Raw genomic sequence first — 23,091 nt, forward strand, 5'->3', positions numbered from 1 at the left:
ATTATAGCCTAGTAAATAAATAAAAAACTAAGTGTAGAAAAATAAATACACACATAATTTTTATAAACAATCTTGCTATTAGTTTACGGGATCACGTCTAAAAATAAAATTTATTAGTAAATTTCAAATTACATGCTAGTTTTAAATTAAATATCTAATTTAAAATATGCATGACCACACATTTAAAACACAAAAAAAAAAGTACATTTATATATTACATTACTAATTAAGTAAGAATATTTGGTGTGCATGCAATTTGTTCGAGATGGGAAAAGAGCATGAGTGGGTTAGAGAACATAACCATGTGATCAGTTTGATTGATGACCATCACTTCATGAGGTGGATTCTTCTCAATCATCCACCTCTGCATACTCTCCTCGATAACATAGTCCTGGTCGCACACGATAAAAACTCTTCTTACCCTCCCATATTTCTCTTTAGTAAGTTTTAGTTGTTCACTAAACAATTCTTCATTACTAAACTGATCATAAGGTCTCAACAATGTCAGGGCAAGCACCAAATCCTGCTTATTAACCACATTGATTAATAATGAAATATTATTAATTAACATAATTAGCAATTAATTAAACGCAAATGGCAAAAATATAATAAGTAAATAGTAACATAAATATTTAAAATTTTAATTTTATAAGCGGTATAAATTTAATAATTATTTTAAACAACATGAATACTAAATATTTGTAAAATTGTAATTTTTAATAAAACACTACTAAATTATTAAGTCTGAACAGAAATACGTAGTGTCAGTTATCTCTAAATTTTATTTTCATAAATTCAAAATAAAGTCTGTATTAACTAGATTAGAAAAAAATTACAATTTTACTAACTTAATAAACAAACATAAAATTTTAAGTACTTATACCATAATTATTCTTAATATAATATCTACCTCTGGTGGAGAGAGCTGGTAAAATTTTGATGCCAATAAATTTGGGCCAAAAAGTACAGCAGTTGGAGGGTTATTTGGACCCTGACCATATATAAATGTTGAATCCATAGGTGAACCAAATCTTCGTGTATTCTGTATCTCAAAAGAAATCCACTCCATTAGTAGAGCATATAAATCATGATACTCTATCTATTTCAAATTTTGTTTAAACTAAAAAAGTTGGTCTAGGAATTTTTTTTAACCCAATGTTCATTATAATTTATTATAATTTGTGTTTCAATTATATAAATTATAATATGCATCAACTATTAAACCTCATTGTTAATTAGTATGATTCTCTAAATGAAACATATTAAGCAAAAAATAAAGAACCGTGCAATGTTTTTTTCTCTCCATGGGAAGGAGGAAGAAGGAACTTCAGAAGCTTGAGATTTAGACTATTGGCTTCATCATGACGGAATAGGAGCTCCCTCCGATCCAGCACAATGTGGAAGAAGCTAGCTAGACTGAGGATTTTCACAGTACTCAGTCATAATTGGGATAGATTTGGGGCTTTCCAATGAAATTTATCTGATTAGATTCGGAATTCGATCCCGGACAGAGGAAGTTGAGGTGAAGGACTTTCAATCATTAGCGAAGGATGCTTGGACCGAATTCAAGGTTAATCAGATAAGGACTCCCTCTATTAAGCTTAATTTTACTAAGCCAATCAAATAGGGTGATTAGATAATTGCTAAAATTGATGTGAATGAGGTTGAAGTCGAGGCCTCTTACTGGAAAAGCTCGGTCATCTATGTTGTTCTTGGAGCTCATCCCCTTTTCATGTGTTTGAGGGATTATCAAACGAATTTAGGGAAATTTAGGAGTTGATATCATAGTGAGAATTATGGGTATATAAGGATGGATACTGAGGTTTTTTTGGGAAGGTACCCAAAAATAAAACCGTGAGGGCTTAGGCCCAAAGCCGACAATATCATATTAATGTGGGAGTCAAGGTGAGGTACAAGGTAGAAGAACGGGACCTGACAAATCTTTAACCTACTAAGTTAAAATCTTCTAATTGTGGGGAAATTATTGACAAGATTCAAAAGAAACTGCATGGCTTAAAAAATCGTTTGAGTCTTTATTTTGTTGGGTATTTAAAATTATTGGATGAACATCTTTATTTTACCTTCATAAGTTGCGAAAAAAATTGATAAACTCTACAAAATTTTCCTTTGAGTCTCTTTGATTTCAATAATTTTTGTAAAGCCACAGACTTTCACTAATTTTTGTAAAGCCACGGGTTTCTTTGCTAATAAGTCAAAGTCTTCTATTTATTTTGGAGGCATCACTATAGAGACTAAAAGGCATATGTTGGATATTGTAAGTATGGAAGAGTGTTTATTTGGAAATTATTAACAAGATTCAAAAGAAGCTAGATGGCTGAGAAAGTCGTCATTTCTCTTTTATAGGAAGAGCTCATCTCATTCATTCTATTTTGTTGAGTATTCGAAACTATTGGATGAACATCTTCAATTTATCCCAGAAAGTTGCGAAGGAAATTGATAAACAATCTACAGAATTTTCCTTTGGGGTAGCTCTAGTACTCGAAGCAAACTTCATTTAGCCTCCTGGGAAAAAGTCTGTTTACCCAAAGACTTTGGCGTTATTGGGTTTAGAAAAGGCAAAAAATGGAATGTAGCTCTTATGGCCAAGTACATATGGGTGTTGTCTACTAAAAAAGATTGTCTTTGGATAAGATGGGTGAATGCAATTTTTATGAAGAACGAAGAGTTTTGGTCTTGTTGTCCAAGTAAAGATACTAGTTGGTAGTTCAGGAAGTTTATTAATCTTAAAGATAAGATCAACAAACAAGAGCTAATTGAGGCGGGAAAGACAAGTGTTTTCAAGGCTAAGAATTTCTACAACTCCCTCCTCTCAGTTTCAAAATTCTCCTACTACAAAGATGTTTGGCACAAGTTCAAAGTCCCTAAACACCACTTTATCTTATGGCAGACTCTTAATGAGAACTTGCTCTCACTCGAGATTCATTGGCAAGAACTATTCAGGTGGATTCTTCTCTTTGCCTGGTTTGTATTGAGGTTCAAGAGTCTCATTCTCATCTATTTTTTGATTGTATTTTCTCTAAGAAAGTATTCTTGAAATCACTTGTTTGTTGGATGGGTCATTTTGATTGGCCCTTGAATCTTGATGCTTGGTTGAACAGATTGAATGGCCCCCGAAATGGTCTAATTGAAGCTATAACTTCAACTGTGGCTGCGGCTATTGTTTATAACATTTGGTGTAATAGGAACAAGTGTGTCTTTAAATGTGTATGGGGTTCAATCAAGGCCATTAGTTCGATGATTAAGCTTAGCTTTTAAAAGCTAGAGTTAGCTGCTGTAATTTTTCTGAGTTTAAAGCTAGAAAGAAAGATGTAATTTTCTTGATAAACAATTATTAAGGTTGTGTGGGTTTCAACTCTATTTTGTATCTTATTTGGTGATTGTTTGAATAAAAATTTCTTCCATGATTCAATAAATATATATATTAAGCAAATACCAATAAAAAAAAACTATTTAGTGACAAATATTTCTTTTTGTCACACAACATATATACATATGTGAATAAAGTAATATCAGCTTTAGTCACAATTACTTACTACTAAAAAATAATATTTAGATGCCAAATTTCAACGAAAAATTTTAGTCAAAGATCTTTATATGGATAGTTAATACTTTTAGGGTTCGTTTGGTACACCGTATTATATCGTATCTATTATATAGTATATTAAACTGTATTTCATGTAATATTTTTCTATAAAACTATATGGTATTGATTTTTATGGACACCTAAATATAAAATATTTTAGTATAAATTAAAATTTAACATAATATTATATAAAAATATAATATATATAATCCAATTTAATATAATAAAATACAATGCGACCTAATTAATACAACGTAACAAACAAACTTAAGTGACAAACTTTTTAATGATAACATACGCTAGTTTAATGACCATTTTTTATTAGTAAGAGTTTTTTTTAATTATTATTTTTATTAGTAGTTAAAGAAAGTTAAAATTTATGTTAAAACAAATTATATATATGGTGGTGTTTTAATTTTTTTGTTTCAGGACATTTAAAACAAAATAGTTTCAGCCATTAAATTAACGGAAAATTTTATAATGCAATTTTTTAAAAAAATGATGTACCGATGCACTTTTATTTATTTTAATATTCAAATAAATTTTTAGTCAAATTTTTCTCATGATCATATACGTTATAATTATTTAAGACATCTTGAAAAATTTTAAAAAATTCAAAAAAATTTCACACGTCGAAAACAGGGTTCAAACAGTATATTGCACATGTACGTTACTATTTTATTTTATACGCGTAATAGACTGTTTGAACACTGCTTTCTATGTTGTAAATTATTTTGAATTTTTTAAAATTTTGTAAGATATCTTAAATAACTATAATGTATATGAATATGAAAAAAATTAGACTAAAAAATTCTTCTAAATATCAAAATAGTAAAAAATGTATTAATGTATCCTTTTTAAAAAATGCATTGTAATAAAAGCACCCTAAATTCTGATCAATTTAATAATTTTTATCATTGTAAGAAAATTATACGATTGAAGCCTAATTCAACAATCATATATAATAATGTTATGAACTTAAATTAAAAATTTTAGAGTAATTTACGATATAAATATTTAATTTTAATTTTTGGTTGTAAATAAATATTCAAGTTTAATTTTTATGGTAATAATACTTAAAGTTATATTTCTTGAACTTTCGTAGTACCCTGACAATTAAGTATCAAGTTCATGGCTATGTGGCAATCCTCGATTGATCCATATCATTTAATTTAGGTGCCGTTTGGTAACACTTTTGTTTTTTAATTTTTTTAATCACAAAATGAAAGTAAATTTTTGTTTTTAAAAAATTTATTTTTAAAAAACAAATGCGTTCGGTAACTACTTTTGTTTTTCAATTTTAAAAACAGAAAACAAAAGTGTGTTCTGTAAAGTTCATTTTCATTTTTATTTTTTGATTTTATTTAAGTCGGGTCAAGATCCGGGGTTGGATTCGGGTTCGGGTCAGAAGCCGGGTTCAGCGCCAAGGCCGTGAGGAGGGGATTTGGGTCCGGGTCTGGTTGTAATCCAAAAGATTGATAAGAAAAAAAAACTGTTTAAAAAAATATTGAAAGTGATTTTTTTTGTTTTAAAAATTTTGATTTCTAATTATAAAATTGAAAAGTAAAAACAGTTTTATAAAACATGTTTTTGAAAAAATATTTTCACTTTTCCACTTTTAAAAACAGAAAACTGATTAAAAAAATGTTACCAAACGCCACCTTAATTTTTATTTTTTATTTAAAACAATTTACTAATAAAAAAATGACATGTAGATTTTAACTTGACACTTAACAGATAGATACTCTATAAATATAACTAAGATATTAATCATATATATTAAAAATTAAATTTAGGTATCTTCAACTCAAAGTTAAACTTTAAATATTAGGCTACAAATTACTAAAATATATTTATATATACCTCTTGATATATGTTATGATAGGTGAGATTAGGACCAGGCATCAAAGCAGTAACAAATACTGCAGCTGAAATCTTATGAGGAAAGCTCTCCATAGCAAGGGATATGCTGAGCCCACCCAAACTGTGGCCCACCAGAACAACCTTCTCCGCCGCCTCGGATGACGGCAGAGACGCCATGAAATCCATCAACGGCTTAGCATAGTCAACCAATGAACCGTTGACTTGGGTGACTTGGATAGGGTTGATTCCTGAGGCTGTGAGATCTATTGTTGTGACTTTGTGACCTGTGGATTGTAATAAATTGGCCACTTTGTACCAACACCAAGCTCCATGACCAGCCCCATGAACCAACACAAAATGACTACTACTAATAATTTTGGTATTTTCATCATCATTACTTGGCAATATTGTTGACATGATTACTACAATAATTATTAGATTCTAGATTTTGTGTGTATATATAATAAGTTATATATGCTAATTAATGTGCATGCATTTGTTGTTATAATATGAGAAACGTCTTTTTAGCTATCACAAATAAAATATAATATGTATATATATATATATGAAAAAAATATTATTTTTATATATTTGAAATTTTGTACCAACTTTTACTATTTTACATTGGGATCATATATAATACTAAATATTGTATCGAATATATCACATCTTTTTTAACTTTTTGAGACAATTATATAACAATATATTTTCCATCTTATATAACAATGTATATAAATATTGTATAATAGGTCTATATTTCCTTGTAAATGTCGGATTTTAATTAATATTTTGTAATAAATACCGTGCATATTCGAATGCATATAATGAATGAAACAAGCAAAACAAAAATCATTTCTTATTTTCTTATTAGTCTGCCAATTAATTAATAACACCCGTGTAATCTTATTCTCTTTATTGGTTTGTATACTACATTTTATATGTTGGCTTTCCTATTTTGTACTAGTATCTATTTCATAAAATAAATGGTTAAATTCAATTGGTATAATTTAATTTAATTCAATTTGGAAAGTATATATAAATATTTGTAGTTATATAGATTAATTAGATTGAATTAAAAAAATTTTAAATTTGTACTTGTCACTTCAAAAAAAAAAACTGTTATTTTTAGTGACAATTTTTTAGTCACAACATAATTTTTGTGTGACTAAATGTGACTTTTACTCACAATAAAATATTACTTGTGACTAAAACATAGTATTTAGATACAATTAGTCACTAATTTAGTTTTAGTCACAACAAGTATTGTGACTAAAAATACATTTAGTCACAACAAATTGTAATTTTTGTGACTAACTAATACCTTTAGCCACGGATCTTTTAATCACAACATAAGAATGATAATTTATAATTAGTCACAACTTTTTCACGTTTAGTTACAAATTTTGTTATGACTAAAAATGAGATTTTTTGTAGTGTGTGCAGATTAGATATTGATTGACATGTTAATTTATTTTTCATTAGACGATCAACAAACCGAGTAGCACATTATGTTGCTAGACATTTTCGGTATCAATCTGATCTTAGCATTTTTGATTTTTCTATTTCTAGTGAACTCTTACATCTTTTGTATTCAGAATGCTAATTTATTCAATAAATTTGATAATATTTCATCTAAAAAAAACTATAATGATTTATCATCCCATATTTTTAAGTTTTTTTTTAAAAAAAAAAAATATCATATTTGATACATTAATTAAATTTACATTTAAATGTCATATGAATCCAAACTTTCTCATTTCTCCAATATTTTTGTAAATCTCCCAAGCCAAATGTCCAAAATTTAAAAGATCGATTACAACTTTATATACAAATAATTAAAAAATACGAAAAATTTATATTGGACTTATTAGAACTTTTCACAAATACTAAAATGATCAATCATGGTATTATATATATAATATAATAACATTAATTAATAAATTAATAATGTTTGTGTGCAATCTCTTGTAGGTGGGAAAAAAGAGCTTGAGTGGCTTAGAGAACATAACCATGTGATGAGTTCCATAGATGATCATCACTTCATGGATTCCTCTCAATCATCCACCTCTGCAAACTCTCCTCGATAGTATGGTCTTGGTCGCACGCGATATAAACTCTTCTCAGTGATCCATATTTCTCCTTCGTCAATTTTAGTTGTTTATTAGGTAAATAACATTTTAAACTTTGTGTTTTGCAAAAATTACTAATTGTACTATCTGTCTTGTTAAATGATAAAATGGGCCTTGTATTTTTTAAAATTTTACACATAAGACCCTAAATTGATTTTTTGTCAAAATAAAACTTAATAATAACCAAATCTAGAGATGTTATGACAAAACTAATTACATTTTCTGTATCTTAGAAATTGTCTTAAAGTTAATTATATTAAATAATAAAATTATTAAAAATTGAGCTCAGGATCCTTTTATTAATAACTTTTACAAAAAGGGTCAAAAATAATATTATTACCCTTATTTATTTAACAATTCTTCGTTACTAAATGTATCATAAGCTCTCGCCAATCAAGCCAAGCACCAAATCGTGAATAGATTAATAATATACATTTTTATTAATTAATTAGTATTAACCCCAATATTACATATACTATACATAATTAATTTAAATTAATATTAATTAATAATGTAATCAAATAAATAATAAATTAATTTGTGCATCTTATTTCGGGTGGAGAGAGTTGGTAAAATTTTGAGAGATCGATTGAGGAATACTTCTCTTTTATATCTATTAATTAAAAATATTTAGATACTATATTTTATTAAAATATAACTAATTTTGTGAGTGAGTAAGTCTAACATATAATTTATATTAACTTAAGAAGTATAATAGATACATCATTTATAAAAATGAGTATATCTTAAAGAATATAAAAATAAAATAAAAATATATATAAAATATAATGAGTATATAATATAATTTCTTCTATTTATTATTATTTCAAACACACACAACAACATAAAACATAGATATCTATCAATTATTTCATTTCAAGTATTAACAATAGTATTAATATTACATAAATATTTGAAGCAATTATATTTATATTTAAATTAAAACTTAATAATATGTTTCTGCAATCTCCAAAAGGTGAGTAAAGAGATTAAGTGGTTTAGAGATCATAACCATATGATCAGTCCCATTAATGAGTTTGACTTGGTGAGGTGGGTTCCTCTCAATCATCCACCTTTGAAAACTCTCATCGGCTGTTAAGTCTTGATCACACACAATAAAAACTCTATCAACTGATCCATACCTTTCCTTACTCAGTTTTACTTGTTTCATCACCAACTCATTATTAAACAAAGGCCAAGCCCTCATTAATGACCCAGCAAGAACCAAATCCTGGATCAATCAAAAAATCCTAGTTGAAAAATACCATTTTTATTAATTAATTGATCAAATTTACCTTTAATTTTATATTTAATTGAAACATACCTCTTTTTTTATATGTATTGTACCCAAAATACCTTTTCATAAGAGAGTTACATGGAGAATGGAGAATATCTTGAAGTGACAGAGGTAAAATTGGTATAATATTTAAAAAAAGAGTAAAAATGATAGAGTGTAATTTCCTCAATATAATTTCCTTATTATTACCTCTGGTGGAGAAAGCTGGTACATCTTTGTTGCCAAATAATTAGGCCCAAAAACTAAAGCTGTTGCTGGGTTATTAGGACCATTCCCAAATATGAATTTTGAATCCAAAAAAGAACCCGATCTTCTTGAAAACTGTAAAATGTTAATTTAAACTAATTAATTACAGAGATAATAATATTATATTAATTAGAATGTATATATAATGATTATATTATTAGATATTAGTACCTCTTGGAATATATTGAGAAAAGTGAGGTTAAGACCAGGCATAGAAGCAGAGACAAAAACTGCAGCTGAAATTTTATGAGGAAAACTCTCCATAGCAAGGGATATGCTGAGACCACCTAAACTATGGCCCACTAAAATCACTTTGTTAATATTATGAGTACCCATGAAATCCATCAATGGTTTATTGTAGTCAACCACTGAACCGTTGATTTGGTTGACTTGTATTGGGTTGATTCCTGAGGCTGTGAGATCTATTGCTGTGACATTGTGACCTGTGGATTTTAAGAGAGTAGCCACTTTGTACCAACACCACCCTCCATGAGCAGCACCATGAACCAACACAAAATGATGACTACTTTTGCTCTTTCTACCATTAACGTTTGGGTTTGGTGATAGAATAATTAAAAGTACTACAATCATGCAGTACTTCATGGTTAGATATTGGATGATAAATATATGTGGCTATTATTAATCTTTTCCTATCTATGCAACTTATTAATTATGATAACTATTTTGTATATGCTTCTATTTATATATATTAGAAGTTTTACCTACCTCTGTCTAAATCTATAGTACACCCCTTAAATGAATGATTCCTATAAAGTCTTCGAATCATTTTTTAATAAGGTTTTTTTTATAATTGTGTATGTTATAGTTATTTAGTATTATTTTTAAGTTTAAAAAAAAAAATGACTAATTTATAATGCTGAAAATAAAATTTACTTATTTTATTACATGACTGATTATTTTTTTTATATTAGTGGTAATTAAATAATTGTTTAAATTTAATTTTGAACATTATAAATTATTTAAAAAATTTTAAAATTTACAAAATAGTCATAAATAATTACATGATTATAAAACAAATGGGATATTGGCGGCTAAACCACCTGAACTTTACGGTTTGTAACACTTAACCACAAAAACTGAATTTTTGGCGGCTAAACTACCTAAACCCTGGTTCCGTTTTGCTCTGCACACCTCCGTCCAAAAATCACAGTTAAGTGCCACGGTGGACTGTCCACGTGTACACACTTGTACACGTGGCAAATTTTTAGTGGTCCACGTAATTTTAATTTTAAAAAATAATTATAAATATTTAAAAAAATTAAAAAAAAAACAATTTATAAAAATTAAAAAAAAAAAATCTTTTTCTTTCTTTTTTCTCTTTCTCTTTTTCTTTTTCTTTTTCTTTTTCTTTCTTTTTCTCTTTCTCTTTCTTCTGGAATCTCGACAGAGAACCCCTTCTTCTTCTTCTTCTCTCACCTAGACCCTCCATAACCCACAAACCCAGAAACCTTCCATCGCCACCACTCCATTCCCTACCCAGACCCTCCACCTTCTGGGCTCATCTAAAAATATTTCGAATAACCAAATGTTCCAGCTTTGAACTCAAAACAATAAAAGCAAAAAATAAAAGAATTTACATTTCATCAAATAAACTTTCTTATCATTAACCACATTCATTATTTGAACATTATATGACAAACAGGTTTAAGATCTCATCAAACATAATTAGGAGTTTCCAGTACTCTACGAATTGACAAACAAAAGATATTAAATCATAAAACAAACGCAAACGAAGAAGAAGAGTTCAACAAAAATAAATCTCGTGAACCAAACAATGAGCAACATAATCAAATAAAAAGGCTGAAGTTGTACGAGTTGGGATTGCACAAGTTGTTGCTCTCCTTGCTGAACTGCACACTTGCGTTACCTCTCCCGAATTGCTTCACGAGAAATGAGTTGTTGCTCTTAACGATCTCCCAGATCAATTGCCCAGGTACGGTGGCCATTGCTTCCTGCCCTGCAACACAGAATAAAACATTAGATCATCCATAACAATCCCATCAAAACCAATAGTTAAGAACTTTGAAGAAGAGATAGAACCTCTAAGGTTTTTACTTGGGGATTTATCGGCGGATCTTCGAAAGAGAGTGTGAAAGCAGTTAGAAGAAGTAGGTGCCGATGTTAGGTTTTATATACTGAAAAACCCTAATTGCCTCGCGCTGATAAACTATGCATTGATCATAGGTTTCTGGGTTTGTGGGTTATGGAGGGTCTTGGTGAGAGAAGAAGAAGAAGAAGGGGTTCTCTGTGGAGATTCCAGAAGAAAGAGAAAGAGAAAAAGAAAAAGAAAAAGAGAATAAAAATAAAAAAGAAAAAAAAAATAGATTTTTTTTTAATTTTTATAAATTGTTTTTTTTTTTTAATTTTTTTAAATATTTATAATTATTTTTTAAAAAATAAAATTACGTGGACCACTAAAAATTTGCCACGTGTACAAGTGCGTACACGTGGACAGTCCACCGTGGCACTTAACTGTAATTTTTGGACGGAGGTGTGCAGAGCAAAACGGAACCAGGGTTTAGGTAGTTTAGCCGCCAAAAATTCAGTTTTTGTGGTTAAGTGTTACAAACCGTAAAGTTCAGGTGGTTTAGCCGCCAATATCCCAAAACAAATTGACTAATAAAGTTTTCTTAATACTGTAAAATCTACCCCGAACTACTTTTTAGAAAAGTCTACGTACTACCTAAATTTCTAATAATATATATATTATATTTAGAGAGTAATAATTAATAATTATTATTGTGAATTGTCAATTTTGTATAAGTTTAGGTGTATTTATGTTTTCAGTATTTGTAAAATTGTATAACTTTTTTATATAATACTATAGCATTAACAGTAACTATTATACTAAAACAGTAAATTATTAGCGTGTAGTAAATGTTTAAATCATATTTTTTGGTATATAATTAATAAGTACGGCTGCCGACAATTAAATTTTTTCTATATATATTTAATTAAGTGATGATCAAACAGAAAATGTGGTCATGGCTAACGCAAATGATTTTTTATGGCATTGGTATATACAGTATAGTATATAATTATATAGTTGGCAAATATAATAATTGCTGAAGTTTAAGTCAATTTATTAAACATTATCCTGTATATGTGGTCTCAATTACGTACGGACATAGCAAAATTATATGATACGATGATTATTTCGTCACATTTTTGGTTTCCATATTTGAATAAGTATTAACCTTAAAAAAGTCTGTGGGCTTATCCTTTTGATTTTAAAACATGCACCAGTAACAAAGAAATTGCATTATTAAATGATAATATTAGAGGTCTACGTCGATCAGTTTGGTCGGTGTGGGTTATATTTTATTTAACCCAATGTAAAGATAGGGTTACAAAAATCTAAGTTCAACCCGTTCAATTAAGAAAAAAAAAAAAAAATTCAACCTGAGCACTAATGTTTATTTTTTTTTTCACATTGTTATATTTTAGTTATTGTGATAATGAGATAAATTTAAAGTTCAAATCATCCGTCATAAGAAAAAAATATAGTAGTTTGAATTTTTTATTTTTATAAATATGTATATAAATTATATAATATATAGATTATATATAATAAAAACATGTATATATATATACTAGCAAAAAATTACGTGTGAGGCACGGATATTAAATTTTATGTTAGGTTTTTTCTATGTTATTCGAAAGTGAGATTATTATTGAATACTGAATGGAATATATTAGTGTTTAAGAAAGCTTAATGATTTACATATGTTCTTAAGTTAATCCAAAAATAAACTAAAAATTGATGTTCCAATACTTAAAGAAACATACTTAAATGAGGGTAAGATAAAAAGAAAATTAAAAATCAATCTCTAAATTGTTGATAATTGAAGATAGCATTAGTCTAAAAATTGTAGATAAGAAAACTAATGATAGTCATTGGTGGATTTCAATTTTTATTTTCTTTGATAGAGACAATAGTGTAATTTTTGTATTTTGCACTTTTCATTCTAGCCGGGTCCGCATATATCTGGATTATCCATTTTTTCATTGATAAATTGAATATGGTAGTGTCGACAAAGCGGCAGTGTTCCTGCAAACAGTAATGTATTTTCATGTAAGATGATTAGACATGGTGTGCATAATTTATTTAATTAAAAAATCAACTTATGAAAGGCATGTAAAACTATTTAATTTTTTAAAAACTACACCTCTGCAGTATATTTTATTAGACTAAATAAATGTGAACTCTATAATCAGGTTAGACTTTTTTTATTATGAAAGGCATGTAAAACTATTTAATTTTTTAAAAATTACATCAGTATATTTCATTAGACTAAATAAATGTGAACTCTATAATCAGGTTAGACTTTTTTTTTATTATTATTTAATTAGTCTCAGTTCACATAATAATAGAAACTGAATATACTGTGATTCTTAGAAACTGAATTCAAATAATAAATAATTTGGGGACATTTATCCTAAAAAAGACTTCTTATTTGTAGATTTTATTAATAATTTTTATATATATATATATATTAAAAGATATTATTGAATAATCTTATTAAAACGTAGGTGAAAATTAAAGAAAAGTCCACAGGAAAATCCAAAGTGGTATTAAAGGTAATTCAGTGGAAAAGTAAGGTTGTTTTGCTTGCGATTATATTGTAAGGGAATTGTTTTGTTTGTAATACTAATAATAATATCTGTAAAATTAGTTTTTGACAAAAGTTTTATCCGAAATGATGGCAGTGATGGTCCGCAGCTCTTGGTCTGTGTGCTTAGGTCGACGGTTTTGTTCACCTATTTACTGATTATTTTTTTCTTTTTCTCCGAGTCAGGAAACTTAGCTTCGTTTTCATTGAAAGTGGAAAAGCTTAAATCATCACTCAAAGATACTCACAATAAAGTGTTAGAGAAAGAAAAAGCCACAAAATCAATAAGAAAAACCTAAAAACCTAAAAAGCACAAGTGTTCGGTAAAAAAAAAAAATAATAAAAAAATAGATAAATAAAATCATGGAATTCTTTTTCTATCCCTAAGATGAGATCAAAACATAAAAATAACATGTACCATTATGATTTGTAAGGGGCAACGAGAGCATACAAGCAAACGAGGTGAAAGAGGAAATAGCAGAATAGGAACTACGGTTGTTTTCTTTTTAAATAGGTTGTGATTCTAGAATATCAGTTTAAATATCAATTCAAATATTAATGAGATTTGTTTTATTATTATTTTATTATATATAAATAATATTTTATTATTTTATTAAATAAAAATAAAAAGTCACTCATGAATTTCTCATAAACCAAGAATTTCAGTTATATATAGGCACACTATATTCTAGAATTTCAGTTTCTAGGTTGTGATATTATTTTCAACCTGCTCAATATAAAGATTGAGCGGATTATATTTTCGTCGAGTTTTTCGGTTTACATTTTTCATGGAGTTATCTCGTTTTAATTTGGCCGGATTATTCGGATTAGACGGTTTACACAAATTTATGTACAACCCTATATAATATTGAGAGAAACTAACAAATTATGAACTTCAAATAACTAAAAAGAATTCAAAATGCATCATTAATATAGAAAATAGCATGCAATGTCATAGAAACGCGATGAAGAAAAAAAAAGCTCAAGTTCAACGTTACTAAAGTATTAGAATATTGTTTTAATTAAATAACTTTTCCACTATTTTAATAAAATAACTATTCCACCTCTAAATAAAAAGAAAAACCATCCCACAGTACAAAATGAAATAATAATAATAATAACAAAAAAAAACTATTTATCTTTTTTTCCATTATAAATTATAAATTTTATTCAATTATAATTTTCTTATTATTTCTATTTTCATTAGTGTCCCCTGTTAAAGCTAATAGTTTGACCACACGTGTGACTGAGTGCATTGTCGCCAGCAGGCGTATCATATTATAACTAAGTTTTTTTAAATAAAAAAAATTAATAGGTTAATTAAAAAACTATCATAATTACAAAGTCAAAGCAAATAGTACCTTTCAAAAGAAAAAAAACACAGCAAATAGCTATGACTTAATCATGCACAAACCAAAACAAAACAACCTCTCACTTGGCTAATAATGTTTTATAATAATTCATGTTAATCCTTATCCAATGTCACTTAATACAAGCAAACAAACTACAATGTTACAACTGACCATAATTATTAAGGACCAAATTAAGTTGTTTTATCTCTACTATTTTTTCAATACAAGCAAAAAAATTGTTGACCGGAAAAAAGAAAAGAAAAACAGAGAAAGTAAACCATTCTTTCTCTACTGCTACTCTCCACATAAGAGCCTTGAAATAATGGTGAGCCTTTTCCCACCTCAACATAAATCAATCACACAAACACTAGATGTTCTCTTTTAAGCATGTCTTGTTTTCTTCATTAGCTCCACGAATTCTCTAAAAGCTGTAAACAAACTCACCTTTGTCAGTTTCATAGATAAAATCACTCTTTAGAATTTTTACAAAAGCTTGATTATATATATATATATATATTATATTTTCATTACCATTGTCTGAATCATGAGGCCCTGGTGATGCTTCAGGGTGATACTGAAGAGACATAATGTTTTTAGCAGGATAAGCAAGACCAGCACAGCTTCCATCGTTGAGATTTACATGAGTGACTTCAACACCTTCTGGCAGTGATGCAGGGTCCACCGCATAGTTGTGATTCTGAGAAAAATTCAATACCCATGAAATAGGAAATATTTCAGTTCATAGCTAAGCACCAAGTCACATATATAGTACATATTTATTGCTCCTAGTTCAGGCCTTAGACTAGGCCTAAGGTAATTTTTCTAAGGAATGTCAGCTTGTTCATTCCTTTAAGAATGAGCCAACTATTGAATCTTGGACGGAAATTTCTTAATTTGACTTCAATACCTACACATTATCTCCATGTTTTTTATGAAGCCACTGAAGAATGAAGTAAATGGCTGATATTGAATTACTCTCAACATGACTTTATCCGACCAATTTTGAAAGATACATACCTGAGCACTAATCTCAACATGACCACTACGTAGATTACGAACTGGATGATTTCCTCCATGGTGACCAAACTTCATTTTAAAGGTTTTACCACCTAAGGCCTGGCCAAGCAGCTGATGACCCATGCAGATCCCAAAAACAGGAACCTTTCCAATTATTTCCTTTACAGTTTCAACAGCATAGGGAACTGCTGATGGGTCTCCAGGACCATTGCTGAACAGCACCCCATCTGGATTCAACTTTAACACCTCAGATGCTGGCCACGTTGATGGCACAACAGTAATATTACAGCCATAAGATGCTAAGCGCTTAAGGATATTATGCTTGATTCCAAAATCATATGCAACAACCTTCAGTCCAAAAAAATTCAGTGTTAATTACCGATAGTTCGCAACAGTAAAATTATTTCAACAAAAACCTTTTCAACTCACACGAAATGCTTCTCCATCTCGACTAGAGTTAAAAGCCCACTCTGAATTTGTTTCATCAACCCATTCATAAGGGGCCTTGCATGAAACACCACTGATTAAATCAATGCCTGCAAAAACAAAACAAATCAATTGAAGAATTGAGGGATTTTTTCATTGAAAACCATTCTATTAATTGTTCGAAATCATACCAACAATGTCCCATGATCGCGACATTTGCAATAGTTCCTCATCTGTTTTAGATTTTTCTGTGCTCAAGACACCAATAAGGCTTCCATCTTCCCTTAATCTGCGGGTAATTGCACGTGTGTCCACATCATCTGTCATGTCAACAAAAAGCATCATAAGAAGAAGTCAGAATTTACTAAGAAAAAGGATAACTAATAATAAGCCAAATGCCACTCAGCGCCAATGCAAAATCTTAAAATGTAAGTTTCTGTGGGAAATTAACTTACAAATTCCCATGATGTTCCTTTCTGCTAAATAATCACCTAGTGTTTCCTTGCATCTCCAATTTGAAGTACTGCATAAAAAATAAATACATCATGTCCATGAAACTTCTTTTTATCAATTTATGAAAAAGGAGCAGCTGAATCAGCAAGTCACAAAGTGTACCTGATACTTAAACTTCTGATCACAAGGCCACCAAGAAAGCATTGTGTTGATTCTTCATCATCTGTCAAAAATGTAATTGACATATGAAGTTATGTTCAAAGAGACAATGAAGTGCAAACATGTGAAAGACAAAAACTAAGAGAAAGCTACCTACCAAAATTTACACCAGTATTTCCAATGTGTGGATTTGTCATTAAGACAAACTGACCAGCATAGCTAGGATCAGTTAGAATTTCTTGATACCTGCAATAGAAAGGTATATTAGTAATGAACTAGAGAGAACACCATTTATTCAAGTTTCATGGAGTTTAAAAAACAAAATCTCTCTTATTTCTCTTTAATTTTGGCAAGATTACCTTGATCAATACAGCCATCAGTTCATGCATTAAATGTCTTGAATCTCAAAAGAGAGATAAATGATGAAACAAACATTGCTAGCCTCAATATTATTCACAAGATTTGCATTAAGGAGGTGGTGAGTGTAACAGAGGCAATCACAATTAGCTTAAATGTATTTTCATTGACTCCAACAGCTTTACTTACATCTTCTGAAGTGTCTAACCTCAACTAATGTTAAAGCCAATATACTCTGCAGAACAAATAGTTATCATTTACTCTCCAAAAAAATTGAACTTTTTTTTTCAAAAATATATTTAGCAGGAGCATTATCATAAATAAAGTCGTTATAAAAGACCAGGAAATTTCCACATATTAGTGGCCCTGAGTTGAAGTTAGTAAACAATAATACCAATCAAAGATTTGGGTGGTGACTAGCTCATTTCATCCATTAAAGGAAGCTTATTATGTAAAAGTAAAATAGTTTCTGTCAGAGACAAATTATTTTTAGGTCTTCAGTGACGTATCTATCTTTCCAACAACGAAATAAACCACATTTGCCAAAGGTAACAACACACAGCAATTATGATACAATTTTCCTTTTTGTTTGTCTCCTCATATGAATATAATCTTACCCAGTTAAAGATGTATTGAATACCACTTCACCCACTTGGGTTCCCGAAGCACCAAAGGACTTAGCTTTCCATACTGAACCATCTTCAAGCACTAATCTAGCATCTGAAACCTTCCAAGGTCTTTCTGCCAAGCCCAAAGCATAAAAGAGCATAAGACAAAATATAATGCAATATAGTATACAGACAACAATGTGAAAAGTAAAACGAAAAAAAACTACAAGGTGATTAGCAAGAGGAAGCTGATGCTACACTTCCGAATTTCAACAAGTCAGAAGCATATTTCCAATTGTGAAGAAGGTTATATAAATGAGGAAAAATAACCAAAACACTTAGAATCATATATATTATATATACATGTATATACATTTCAATTTGCCAAACCTAAAGCAATTATGGGCTGTTTTCCCCTCCAAAAATTAAGCTAAACTAACATAAACGTGTCAAATTTACAAAATAGCCTCATGAATTTATACTGCCCCTGAAGAACGTTTTAAGATAGATAATCTTTTTTTGAAAAATTGGTTCCCACATAAAAAGTCTATTTTTACACAACACTTCTATCAGCATACATATAATAACAAGAGTAGAGATTGAACTCTTCCTATCACACCAAATTTGTTTTCTAAATTTTATAGAATTGATATGGAGAATAGATAACTAATTGGTGATATGATTTTAGTACAATGATGCAAAATTTACATAATTAAAATTTAGTCATCATCACAGTAGCAAATTAAGTTCCATGATTTTTCAACTTCATCAAAACATTTTGAGAAATAAAAAAAAAAATAGTACCAGGGGCGGAAATGTCAGCAGAGCATTTGACAGTAAAAACCCTAAACCTTGAAGAGTTGGAGGAAGAAGAGAATGAGTTTGGGAAGAGGCCAGTTGAGGGCTTGCTCAGTGTGAAGCACATGGCAGCACCAGCAGTGGCCATTCTCTCTCTCTCTCTTCTTTCTCTCACTAAAAATAAAAGTAAAAAATGGTTGTGACGTTGAGCTGGATTGGATTGCCGAACAGCTGAGCTTAAGTCTTTCAAGTGGATGAACCTTGAACTGAGAAAGACGGTGGCGGAGACGGCGAGTGAGTCGGCGCCGCCGGTAGTGAGGGAAACGGTGACAGTGTGACACAGAGAGAGAGAGAGAGGGAGTAGTGGGAGTGAATGAAGAAAAGGAAATGAGATGAAGAATAAAACCCTACTTATTGGGCCTGCTGAAATGGGCTTAAGTTTTGGGTCAAAATATGGTATTTTTGCAAAGGTGTTTTTACACCACAAATTGAAATTTCAAACTTTTTTTCTTTTTTACTGTGGGGTGGAATTTTTTAAAAAATTCTGTATTTTTTAAAAAAATAGTGTGTAAGTTTTATACTGTGTACTATATTAAGTTTTTACTATTATTTTATAGGTTATTTTTTAGTTGTTATACTGCTGTTTTTAATTATTCTGTTTTGTTTGTTTTACGATTGTTTTAAGTTGTTTTATAAAAAAACAGTATTTTTGTAAAAAAAATCCGTGTGATAATATAAACTTTGACCCAAAATCTAGTATTTTTGTAAAAATTCCTTTGCAAACTAACATGTGTGAATTAAATATAGGAATTATTTCATAATATGGATTAACTTCTTTTTTTTTTTACATTTTTATAGAAGTTTTTTTATTTATAAAATACTGAATGTTATTTTTTTTATTATTTTCAAAAAAAAAAATGTTGTTTGACGTTGCTCCTATCAAAATGTAACCTGATTTGTTTTTACAAACAGATTGAATGTTAGTTTTGTGTTATTTCAAATTAATGTTATTTTAGCGTTATTGTTACAAAAGCAACGTAAAAGTAATATTATTTTTCTAAAAAAAATAAGTGAAAACCTATAAAAAAAACTCATAAAAATATAAAATATATATTATGTTTTTTTTTTTTTCATATTTTTATCACATGTTTTCATTTATTTTTTTATACTATCAAAAGTGAGTATCATTTATCAATGAAGATCATGCATCCCCAAGCACCAAGGTTCGTTATCATAAACAGATGTTAGGAATGCACGATGTTAGGTCCTTTTTTGGCAATTTAGTTGTCAAAATATTTTTTAATTAATGTGCATTTTATTGAGCATTCAATTTGTTTTTATCAACTCTGGACCCTTTTTCCAAGGGGAGTTGTGTTTAGTACCTGTGAACTATTTGATTTAAAAGTTAGCATGTTTCTTTAGTTATTGTTGGTTTTCGATTGTATTACTCAGGGGGAGTAGTTATTTGTTATGGCTAACTTTAACTTGCAGGTACTTTGTGTTAAAAATTATTTTGTTCATCTAAAGTGCCAAAGGGGGAGATTGTAAAGTCCTTTTTTGGCAAGTTAGTTGACAAAATAATTTTTCCATTTATGGTAAGATTGCTTTGCATTCATATTCGATTTCTTGCCTTATAAATTCGGATTATAGTTGCCATTTTTCTTGATTGGAAAGTTGCACTTTCAGCTGAACTTTCCTTTGTTGAAAACTTCTCAAAAGAGAAGGAATTCTCTTTTGGAAAGTTGTCTTTTTTAGGGAAACTTTGATTATTGCCTTTTCCTTATTGATTTCGATTGTATCTTGATACAATCAGAATATCTAATCTGTTTTTGGCAGGAATCAAGCATTAATAGAGGATCGGACCCGATTATAGCAAGTTTCCCGTTTCTGGTCTGATCTGCTGCGTCAGCATCCGAATCTGATGCTGCAGATCGTGTTTTCTTTGGAAAGTTTTTGTACAACTGTAGTTTTCGAACTTGTGGTTGCCTCTTTGGTTTCTATGTTCTATAAATAGAGCCTAGAGAGCAACCATTCGAATTACCTCTTCCATTATTCATTTTTTACATTTATCTTTTGAGAGAAGAGAGTGTTTCTTTGTTTTGTGAGAGCCTAGTTGTTCATCTAGGTTCTAGTTGTTTATTTCTGTTCTTACTCTGTCCTAGAGGTTGTGAAGAACTACTTGACTGAACAAGAGATTGGTCTTCGGGAGAAGACTTGATAAAGTCTTACTTCGGGAGGAAGTAAGCACTTGGTCTTCGGGAGAAGACTTGTTGAAGCCTTACTTCGGGAGGAAGTAAGCACTCACACTTCAAAGACGAAGGGAGTTCGGGCTTGAAGGTGTTTCAAGAAGTCAGATTCATAAAGTGGATTACAAAGGATTGCGGCAATACTTTAGAGGGAGTCTAAACTTGTTTAAGTCAATTGTCTTTGTAATTTTGATACTTTATTAATTGATTTCATTCTCTGGGCGTGGCCCCGTGGACTAGGAGTGTTCGTGAGAACACTGATACCACGTATAAATCTCTTGTGTCAAGTTATTTATTTTTCTGCAAAATATTTTATATTCTGCCTGTTCAGTTTTGCTGTAGCAGAATTACTTTCTGCTGCTGCAAACGCTTACAGTTTTTATATTTTCTTATATACAACTGACATTTGCAAAAACACGGTTTTTCAATTGGTATCAGAGCGGGACACTAAACTCTTAGTGTGGTCCTTTTAACGTTTTCTTGTGTTTTTGCAATATGTTTCCCTTTGCAGAAGGAACTTCTATTGTTCGCCCACCACTCCTCAATGATTCCAACTATCCTTATTGGAAGGTTAGAATGAGAGCCTTTATCAAGTCTCAAAATGAGAAAGCATGGAGGATGGTTCTTTCAGGATGGTCTCCTCCTGTTGTGGTAGATTCCGAAGGTAATTCTAAATTAAAATCTGAACTTGAATGGTCTATTGAAGATGATAATTTGTCTGCTTATAATAGCAAAGCTTTACATGCCATATTTAATGGAGTAGGTGAAGGTTATATTAAGCTTATATCTTCTTGTGAATCTGCTAAGGATGCTTGGCAGATCCTTCAAACACAGTTTGAAGGAACATCTGATGTTAAGCGTTCTAGATATATTATGCTTCAGACCAAATTTGATGATCTTAGGATGTCAGATAATGAAACCCTAACTGAATTCTATGAAAAACTATCTGATATTGCTAATGAATATTTTGCTCTTGGTGAAAAACTTGATGATTCTGTTCTTGTGAGAAAAATTGTTAGAGTTCTTCCAGAGAGGTTCGATACTAAACTTTTAGCAATGGAGGAGGCTAAAGACTTTAGCACAATGAAGGTGGAAGAATTAATGGGTTCTTTGCGCACTTTTGAATTGAATCAGCAAATCAAGCAAAAGGACAAACCCAAGTCCATTGCTGATAGAGGTAAAGGTATTGCTTTTAATGTTGCTGAAAAAGAAACTTCAGATGATGAAGAAGATGATGAGATGGAAGTTTTAACTAAAAACTTTCAAAAATACATAAAAAAGATAAGTGACAAAAAGAATTTTCCAAAATTCTCCAAAGGTAATATTTTTTCAAAACCTTCAATGACTAACAAAAAGGGAATTCAGTGCAGGGAATGCGATGGTTTTGGACATATTCAATCTGAATGTGCAAATACATTGAAAAAGAATAAGAAAAGTTTCAATGTCACATGGAGTGACGATGAAACTGATAGTGATGAAGATATTTCTAAAAATGTTGCACTAACCTCAGTTTCTTCCAAGTTTGTTTGTGATTCACAGGTGAAAGAAAGATTGGTATGTTTGAATAATACCATTAAAAAAGAAAATTCTAATTCTGATTCTGATGAATCTGACATCTGTGAGGAGTCTCTGGCTGAGTCTTACAAGAATACAGGTCAAAGAGGCTTTGCTGGTCTTGGATCAAATGGTACTGAAAGTTCTGGAAAAACAAAATTTGTAAAATCTAGTGTTCCAGCGAATTTACCTGCTGCTGCAAATTTAAGATCTGCTGCAACAAAAATGTTGTCTATAGAAGCAAAGTCTCCAGTAAGTTCAAAAAGGATAAGATCTCAGGTAAGAAGGTTTGTTCCAATCTGTCATTTTTGTGGTATTAAAGGACATATCAGGCCTAAATGTTTCACG

The 23,091-nt window shown here is 29.8% G+C and overlaps 3 protein-coding genes and 1 long non-coding RNA gene across 4 annotated transcripts; all 4 read right to left on the bottom strand.

Annotated features, from left to right (window-relative positions):
• Nucleotides 1–91: 91 nt before the first annotated feature.
• Nucleotides 92–5,911, bottom strand: LOC115713763 (methyl jasmonate esterase 1-like). The gene is made up of 3 exons (XM_030642246.2): nucleotides 5,468–5,911; nucleotides 911–1,042; nucleotides 92–523 (listed from the first exon to the last, which is right to left on the bottom strand). Exons 1-3 carry the CDS (start codon nucleotides 5,882–5,884, stop codon nucleotides 227–229), a joined length of 846 nt encoding a protein of 281 aa, XP_030498106.2. The 5' UTR covers nucleotides 5,885–5,911; the 3' UTR covers nucleotides 92–226.
• A 2,425-nt stretch (nucleotides 5,912–8,336) lies between these two features.
• On the bottom strand, nucleotides 8,337–9,869 carry LOC115712165 (methyl jasmonate esterase 1). Its single transcript, XM_030640412.2, has 3 exons — nucleotides 9,311–9,869; nucleotides 9,083–9,214; nucleotides 8,337–8,827 (listed from the first exon to the last, which is right to left on the bottom strand). Exons 1-3 carry the CDS (start codon nucleotides 9,740–9,742, stop codon nucleotides 8,543–8,545), a joined length of 849 nt encoding a protein of 282 aa, XP_030496272.2. The 5' UTR covers nucleotides 9,743–9,869; the 3' UTR covers nucleotides 8,337–8,542.
• An 869-nt stretch (nucleotides 9,870–10,738) lies between these two features.
• LOC115725704 (uncharacterized) lies at nucleotides 10,739–11,457 on the bottom strand. The gene is made up of 2 exons (XR_004013442.2): nucleotides 11,201–11,457; nucleotides 10,739–11,117 (listed from the first exon to the last, which is right to left on the bottom strand). It is a non-coding gene; the product is annotated as an uncharacterized LOC115725704 (long non-coding RNA).
• Nucleotides 11,458–15,208: 3,751 nt separating this feature from the next.
• Nucleotides 15,209–19,324, bottom strand: LOC115714306 (carbamoyl-phosphate synthase small chain, chloroplastic). The gene is made up of 10 exons (XM_030642956.2): nucleotides 18,950–19,324; nucleotides 18,155–18,278; nucleotides 17,338–17,426; nucleotides 17,184–17,244; nucleotides 17,024–17,091; nucleotides 16,760–16,888; nucleotides 16,572–16,678; nucleotides 16,143–16,490; nucleotides 15,657–15,822; nucleotides 15,209–15,553 (listed from the first exon to the last, which is right to left on the bottom strand). The coding sequence occupies exons 1-10, from the start codon at nucleotides 19,089–19,091 to the stop codon at nucleotides 15,507–15,509; spliced, it is 1,281 nt and encodes a 426-aa protein (XP_030498816.1). The 5' UTR covers nucleotides 19,092–19,324; the 3' UTR covers nucleotides 15,209–15,506.
• Nucleotides 19,325–23,091: the final 3,767 nt, after the last annotated feature.

The sequence above is a fragment of the Cannabis sativa genome, chromosome 4, assembly GCF_029168945.1.
Source record: "Cannabis sativa cultivar Pink pepper isolate KNU-18-1 chromosome 4, ASM2916894v1, whole genome shotgun sequence".
Taxonomy (NCBI): domain Eukaryota; kingdom Viridiplantae; phylum Streptophyta; class Magnoliopsida; order Rosales; family Cannabaceae; genus Cannabis; species Cannabis sativa.

What these genes read in the sequence shown, in the direction of transcription:
- LOC115713763 (XM_030642246.2), bottom strand. Translation starts at nt 5,884, where the DNA reads ATGTCAACAATATTGCCAAGTAATGATGATGAAAATACCAAAATTATT. An exon ending in ATCATAACATATATCAAGAG is followed by an intron (nt 1,043 to 5,467) that starts GTATATATAAAT and finishes TTTGAGATACAG; the next exon opens with AATACACGAAGATTTGGTTC. An exon ending in ACCAGCTCTCTCCACCAGAG is followed by an intron (nt 524 to 910) that starts GTAGATATTATA and finishes GTTAATAAGCAG; the next exon opens with GATTTGGTGCTTGCCCTGAC.
- LOC115712165 (XM_030640412.2), bottom strand. Translation starts at nt 9,742, where the DNA reads ATGAAGTACTGCATGATTGTAGTACTTTTAATTATTCTATCACCAAAC. An exon ending in TTCTCAATATATTCCAAGAG is followed by an intron (nt 9,215 to 9,310) that starts GTACTAATATCT and finishes AACATTTTACAG; the next exon opens with TTTTCAAGAAGATCGGGTTC. An exon ending in ACCAGCTTTCTCCACCAGAG is followed by an intron (nt 8,828 to 9,082) that starts GTAATAATAAGG and finishes TGATTGATCCAG; the next exon opens with GATTTGGTTCTTGCTGGGTC.
- LOC115714306 (XM_030642956.2), bottom strand. Translation starts at nt 19,091, where the DNA reads ATGGCCACTGCTGGTGCTGCCATGTGCTTCACACTGAGCAAGCCCTCA. An exon ending in TGCTGACATTTCCGCCCCTG is followed by an intron (nt 18,279 to 18,949) that starts GTACTATTTTTT and finishes TGGGCTTGGCAG; the next exon opens with AAAGACCTTGGAAGGTTTCA. An exon ending in AAATACTGGTGTAAATTTTG is followed by an intron (nt 17,245 to 17,337) that starts GTAGGTAGCTTT and finishes CATTTTTGACAG; the next exon opens with ATGATGAAGAATCAACACAA.